The 7393-nt window shown below is 40.9% G+C and overlaps 1 protein-coding gene and 1 non-coding gene across 2 annotated transcripts in view; one reads left to right on the top strand and one right to left on the bottom strand.

Moving 5' to 3' along the window:
• LOC137970347 (intraflagellar transport protein 140 homolog) overlaps positions 1–7393 on the bottom strand; it is a 30200-nt gene that overhangs the window by 6048 nt on the left and 16759 nt on the right. The window contains exons 19-29 of the mRNA XM_068816868.1: positions 6903–7080; positions 6709–6792; positions 6072–6178; positions 5902–5997; positions 5070–5202; positions 4906–4977; positions 3742–3813; positions 3563–3636; positions 1709–1763; positions 907–1089; positions 110–307 (exon numbers count right to left, since the gene is read on the bottom strand). Coding sequence (XP_068672969.1) covers positions 110–307; positions 907–1089; positions 1709–1763; positions 3563–3636; positions 3742–3813; positions 4906–4977; positions 5070–5202; positions 5902–5997; positions 6072–6178; positions 6709–6792; positions 6903–7080 — 1252 coding nt within the window. The remainder of the gene's footprint in view (positions 1–109; positions 308–906; positions 1090–1708; positions 1764–3562; positions 3637–3741; positions 3814–4905; positions 4978–5069; positions 5203–5901; positions 5998–6071; positions 6179–6708; positions 6793–6902; positions 7081–7393) is intronic.
• On the top strand, positions 2664–2735 carry Trnam-cau (transfer RNA methionine (anticodon CAU)). Its single transcript has one exon. It is a non-coding gene; the product is annotated as a tRNA-Met (tRNA).

Here is a 7393-nt window from a genome sequence, read left to right as displayed (position 1 = left end):
CCAACATAGGTTTTGTGAATCAATCGATATTCCACCGCTTGGGGTAGCCCTTAAGTTCCCACTCGATAAGAAGAATTCATCAGTGGAAATATTCTTCTGTGTACTGTACCTTGATTTTGTTTCCAGCCTGTGTATATTTCTTCGTAGCAAGGTGATATGATCTTTGGTGCATACAGCAGTCGGCTATTCTCTCTAACATTTTTTTGCGCATCTCTGGATCAGAGCCTTTAGGAAGTGTCATCTTCTCCGCCAGTTCCTCTGTGATGGTAACGTTATGCCTCATGCAAAGATCCAGTGCCTCTGAGAACTACCAACAGGAACAAGAAAGAGAACGGAAGTGTCCGATTATAATGCGCAGTCAAATGGACGTCAACGTATACCAATGAACCTCTTGGGATATACAGAAGTCTAGCATTCATGACAGACATATTTCCGGTTGTCGCTACACTAGATGCCCGAAAAATCGTTTAGGCGGGAAAAGCAATGACCGGAAATCGGTCCATCATACAGGATGATTTCTGTTGACTTACAACCTTGTGAACTATTTATGTATTTTTTTGGAAAAAAAGGCGTGTTCTGGTGAGGAAAGAAACTCCGACAAGAAACGAAATTCATTTCATAGCGATCATGTTCCAAAATGATCTTCAACAAGTCCACTCTTGGAGTAGCTAGCGATGGAGTAAATTTGCCGTAACTATCTTCAAAGAAGACTTGCACTTGTCGCAAACGGACAAAACCGCCGGTGTAGCCATTGTATCTTGATGTCAACTAGGATTCGGATTATATAATGGCTGCATGCAGACTGCAGGTAACAGCGTAAGGAGAGTCAAGTTCTGCAAATATCCTCGTGAACTCCTTGACTACGTTTCAAATAAGATTCCAAACTTCGTTTGCGCTAAAACGTACCTTTTTGCCAACAACTAGCAGTTCAACTGCTTTGTCGAATTGCTCGTGTTCTAAAAAGAACTTGGAGCATTTATCCAGCATCTCCGGGTCCGTATTTTCGTCCAGGTCCTCGGCTATCACCTGAAGAGCTGCAAACTGTTGCGTCGAAAAACAAAGATCTAACGCTTTGTTGACATCACCACCCTAAGACAAGCAAAAAAAGAGACAAAGTTAATCTCGTTTAAATGGCTTGAAAACTGATTCTCTGATGTTGGTAATATTTCTTGGGTTACAATATTAACAGTTCTTTTTTCTTCCCCAGAGAATATATCGTATTCATGACCTTCGCAAATTAAACTTTCTTGAGTTAACTATTTTCCCATCACAATAAAACATGATCGGTGGCGTCCGCCTCATGCTTAGCTAAAAGCAGACAATTTTATTCATCGATGTAGACTGCGAGCAGCTTTCTTCTCCCACCTTACGCGGCGATCACCAGTATCTTATGAAAGGTACGCAGGCTCGAAGCCCGGGCGTACGCCACGCGAGCTGGCAGCGCGAGAACGCATCAGTATTACCCAAAATTTGCATAATGATCTCATTTCTACCTGCGCGTACGATCGGCGACTGCTTGCAGTATATCCTCGATCGCGCAACCCTATAAGAAAGTTAATTTTCGAAGGGTTCCACAAAGTTTCAAATCTAGGTGAGAAAGGGTCTGTCACTGCCACAGAATCTAGTTCATAATGGTGACCTTCAAGAAATTTGTGTTAATCAGAGGTAGAAAAAAGTGAGAAGATTTATTTTTCCATTGAGATAATACCTTGTGATAAAGCATAACCGCCTTGTCCTGCATATTGGGATGGTTTTCATAATACCTGTATAAATAAAACAGACTCAAGTGTATTCCACCGAAGTCGGTCAGGCAAAACAATAGAACAAGTCTCCAGTTTGGAAAAAGGGTTTCGCAGGAATTGATAACAAATATATCTCTATTGGCAATATTTGTAGCGCAAAGATAATTTATCGGCGGTTAAACACACGAAAGAGTATCAAAGAGAGTACCCGTATTCATAAATGGCGGCTAAGTAATTATTCTTGTCTTTATGCCCACCATCCTCACCAGCCTCGTTAGCGCGAACAAAATTTAAAAACATTTTTGCTCCAAAGTGAGGCTAGAGATGATGATTAGCACAAAGACAAAAGAATAATTTCTTGACCGCCATCTATGAATACGGTCTATTCGCTACAGGGTTTGTCGTGCACGAAAATCCTACGAGGCCTTCCCCGCTCGTTCGCGTAATTAATCTCGGCAGCTTTAGGTGCAAATTCAGGTCCTAGAAAAGAAAGATCGCTAAGAAAATTCGAGACCAAAAAATCGGGCTAACCATAAGCTGACAAAACTGTCACAGAACGAACTCGAAAACTGCACCCGTTCTAGTCTACAGTATTTTACACAGATCAAAAAATATTTTCGCAAATGAAACTGGTATGTCTTCTAAAAATGGATGGATTACGACAAAAAAAAATTACTTTATTACGGTAGTGTACCTTACGACAGATTTCAATTCTATTTCTCTAAAATAAAACTTTTTAGATCGTGAGATGACACAATAAAAATCTCGCAATAATTTCCGAGTACTGAGGTTTCAGCAAAAAACAAATAATTGCATAATTTATGCAAGAATGAACCAAGCTTGTGGATGATGCAATAACAGAGTGCGTTGCATCAGAACCAAAGAATAAATGTAAAAACGTCTTCCAACAAATAGTTAAGCAGCAGAGTGGCGCAGTGGAAGCGTGCTGGGCCCATAACCCAGAGGTCCGAGGATCAAAACCTCGCTCTGCTAAAATTTTTTTTCTTTCCACATTTATTTTTCTCCCGAAATAAGATTTTTACACTACAGGAAACAACAAACAAATGATATGTTCTGCCCAAACAATTACCAACACAGCTTTGAGAACCTAAAATTCAATTTTGTGAATGAGAATGGAGAGCAAGATTTCACGAGTTCTCATCACAGGCGGAATAGAAAATACGGAACAACTCGATTGTCCATGAAACCTTTATCAAATACCGCTCAAATGTGTGGTAATAGTAGTATGAATTCTATACAGCATATTCCTTATCATGCATTTGCTTCTTTTGCGACATAGAAAGGTAGATTACAGGTCACATAACATTTCACAAAGCAGCCAGGGACTGGTTGCTGGAAGCCTGGTGAGCGCTATCCGTTGGTTAGCCAGGTCAGATTAACTCTGGCCAGGTGGACAATCAAACATAGTTTCACGCTGTCCCGGCTGAAAATGAATCCAACCTGCAAAGTCGCTTCTTTCACAGCGATGATCTATCAGACATCACTCAGGGCGACTGGATTCCGTTCCTCCTTTCGAAGATGTCCCAAAAAGCCATTTGTACTAAAACTACGTTTCAGAAATTCAAAAACGTTTGTAAATCACAGCGGGAAAAGGAATTGCCAACATTCTTCATTCTGAAACAACGGCAATTATGGCTTTTGAGAAAACAAACGTCTAAATCAAGGAAGCCACAGGGTGAGTTTCATTTCCCTGCGAAATTGGTCAGTTTTTTATCTACACACAGCGTGATCCATTTGCTTTTATCAATGCATTTGATACATCTAAATGAATAAATTCCGTACACCAGATGAACACTAACCTCGCAACGTCTAGCATGTCTTGCGGGGAACTGAGTAGTGCAAGATTCATAAGTTCATTGTCAAGACCATGTTCCTACAAAAATACGTAAAATACTCATCACCTAGAGAGCCAATTTAAAATAAGTTGTTGGGTTACTTTGTCTGCAAAGTGAACAAACACCTAATTCTTGCCCCTTACCTTTGCAAGACGTATAGCGTTGCTGTAACAATGAGCACGGGTGTAGAAGTGAATAGCTTCCCTAATTTTCTCCTAAAAAAAGTGAAGTCATCAGAAGCACACAGTTTGTCACTAAGAAAGAAAATAACTTGAGTAATTGGGCAAAAGAGTGAGAAAAACGGGATTCGCACAGCAGATTTTCAAAAAGACGACAAAACTTTCTTTTACTCAGGGAGGATAACCCGGATTTGCGCGAAAATTTTCCGTTTGTTGAAGAAAGGTTTGCAGTAAAATAGGTACCGAAATTCACATTATCGACAAATAAACGCCTTTATCCTTGCCTTAACCAGCAATACAACTGGCCCCACCAGTTTTTCACCCATTGATATACTCTGATGCTCTCATATAATAAGTGAAAGTTTCATAATGCAATAAAGTTTATGTACATGAAGACTTCCTCCAGAATCGAACGAGGAATTGTTTGGAATGTGTAGTAAACAAAAAATGCGCTATCTTGCCTTACAATTTGAATTGACAGATACTCTTAGTGATATCAATATTTTCAAAGTATTCAAATTGGATTTGTCTAAAGGCCAGTTCAAATTCGGGAACTTCTAAAGTATCACTCGATCGTCCCCGATCCCCGGGTGGCTCAGTAGGTTGATAATCGGACTACCTTGGGGGGGGGGGGTTGGTGAGTTCGACTCCGGAGCAGCATTCGGGGTCTCTCAATAAATAAGGAGAAAGGGCTGGCTTTGTAATTGCATCCGCAAATTGTTAGACTTTCAAGTCTTGTCGAATAAGGACTATAAAACGAAGACCCCATCCCACAACCCTTCAATGTTCATAAATTCCGAGAGACGTTAATGATCCCACACGCTACATTTATTCGAAAAGAACAGGGCAAGGAGTTCCCGCTGTTTTGGTCTGGCCTGAATGTGTCCCCCCAACTAGCGCATAAAGCGCTAGAACGCCTACTCACGTTCATTAAGATTGCGACTGATTCATTGATTGATTCAAATTAATTGTGTCCGAGATCGTGCAATCTCAACTTGCTCTGAAAATAAAACGAGCCCATCACAGCGCAAGGAAAGCGCGTGAAAATGCATCCCAGCAAATCACAATTGGTCTTGTTTTTCCTCTTGGATTAGATAACAACGAGAAGAGAGATGTTTCCACACTAACCTGATTTTCAAACTGTCTTGCGAGGTGGTACGAAGCCGCTCTGTCGCCAGTATCGTTACAGATTTCGGCGGCCTACAGACGTAAAATTTCAGGGATTACAATATAGTAGAAAAGAACACTTCGTAAACTGACCTGCGAGGCTTTGTATAGCGAGGCGTACTGACCTTTTCCAAGTTACCGCAGTAGCAGTAGACTCTGACAAGTGAAAGGTTATCCCGAGCAGCTTCGTAAAACTGCAAAGCTGTCTCCATCTCGCTTGTACTCTCCATGTACTGAGCCCACCATTTACGAAGCTCTCTAGAGGAACAAATAAATAAGAACAATTGCGAATATGTCGCCATCTGACAGATCAGTTTTTGCAGTATGAAGAAAGTTCGTTACCTGAACCTAGTTAAATGACCTAGCTTCCACAGTCTCGTATAACTCTGTGGCGGAGAATCCGAACTGGTAATCGGAAGGTCGAAGGTTCTACTCCTGGAAAGGAGCACTCGGAATTTTTCCGCCGAGTATGTCCGAGTTCATCATTCATTAAATTTCTCCGCCGTTTTGTGATTGGCTTAAAAATCTCGCACCATATTTCCAACCAATCAGAGTTACAGTAGAGCAAGTTTCAATCGCGTGTCGTAAAACCAAAACCAAAGTAATTACTTTGGCCAATCAAAAAGGACGGAGACAATCCAGTAAACAATCAAAACTCGAAGTAATTACACGTAGCCGACACAAAGCGCGGGAAAATGTGCAAGCGTGAGCCACGATTGGTTTTGGTTTCACTTCTGATTGGTTGAAAAAGTGGCGCGAGAACTTTGAACCAATCACTGAGCTATCACTGAGTGAAGTAATCATAAACCAAAGCAATTCGCTAATTACTTCCGACACTCCCCACTAATTACTCCCGCGCTTAACGCCGGCTGCATGCAAATGCTGTGCGTTATGATTGGACAATTTAAGAGCCTGCGACTGGCGTGATTTTTAGAGACACTAAAAACTTCCACGTACTTGTCTTTTGTCTTCAGGATGTAAGCCTCTAATTGCTGAGGTTCCTCCAGCAACATTCTGGGAACTTCAAATCGATGCGTGTCCGCCTTCTCAAAACTAAAAAAAATGAGATTTTTTAAGAGGATTATTATGACAGAGCAAACCAGAACACTATAGAATTTTTGACTCACTTGACGATAGCTGCCGATATGTTTCCAGTCGATTCAAGATGCTTGGCGTAGTTGTAGTAAGTTGTTCGTAAATGGATGCGATCTTGGAGTTCTGCTACTTCAATAGCCTGAGGAATTATAATAATACACAAAAAGTAGAGTTGTTACACAGTTTATGGATATGAGCAGGGGAAGAATGGTTTGAAAATGTCGGAAAAGTCATTGCAGTGAGAGCTTACGAGCAAAGCGCGAAAAATTAAATCACTGAAAAAAATGTCGGATTTGTATTTTTGAGCTCTGTCTCTCTCGCTGCACATTCGTTGCACGTTTTCTAGCGCTTCACACGGGTAGCATAATTTCTCTTCGAAAGAAATTCTTTACATTATACCAGAAACCCATAAGGGTTGAAACGTGTAACGCGCGTTCACAGCTTCCGAATATTCAGTGCGAACTGATTGATTGAATGTTTCAGTGCTAAGTACCATATTTGGAAACCCCTCGCTCTTGTTGTTCCAAATATGGTACTTAGCGAATTGAATATTCAGAAGCTTGTTTCCCAGCACACAAGGGGCCGTTACACGTTTCAACCCTTATGGGTTTCTGATTATACTGATCCGATTGCCTTGGTACGAAAGAAATTTCTTAAAACGATTCCAACCTTAGTCCACTGATTAGAAGCTTGATAGAACTTGTTTAACAAGTCAAACCGGCCAGAGTTCTTTAACAATTTCTCTGCTTCTTCCTATTGAAAGAGAAGTCCAAAAGATACCATCAATACAAGAAATTAATTCCAATACCAAAGCATTGCGACTGACTGCAAACGACGAAACAGAACAGAACTTGTATACTCACTGTCATTCCGAGTTGTATGGCTAAACAAGCCACTTTGGCGTCCAGTTCTGGTTCAGTTTGCGATTGTCTAAGCGCCCTGGCAGCTCGAGCGTTTCCCATATTTCCTAAACACACAGTGGCTACATCCAGTCGCTTGGTCTTCACACACATGCGTGCCATATTTTCCCACACTGACTCGCTGCCAAAGAACAAAGATCAAATTTTAAAAAATGAACTAAGCTCGAATAAGAGTGTAAACTAATTCGCGATTTGTTCATTCTACCAGGCAACTAAGACTTTCCCCCGAAAAGCGATTTCAGGTTTCAAGGCATGATATATAAAACAAGGGATTCAATTCTCAATCGACAAAAACCAATCCAAGGATCAAAGTTACCGAAACTGCACAAACGCGAGACGAGCATATGGAAAGGCAAAACTTTCTTATGAAATCTTTATTCTTTTGGTCTTGAAGTGTTGTCTTGTGGTATGGTTTGGTCATTATGTGACGAGGT

Source organism: Montipora foliosa, chromosome 9, assembly GCF_036669935.1.
Source record: "Montipora foliosa isolate CH-2021 chromosome 9, ASM3666993v2, whole genome shotgun sequence".
In the NCBI taxonomy this organism is placed as follows: Eukaryota; Metazoa; Cnidaria; class Anthozoa; order Scleractinia; family Acroporidae; genus Montipora; species Montipora foliosa.
Note: the sequence above shows the minus strand (reverse complement) of the source record. Positions and strands in the feature narration are given on the sequence as shown.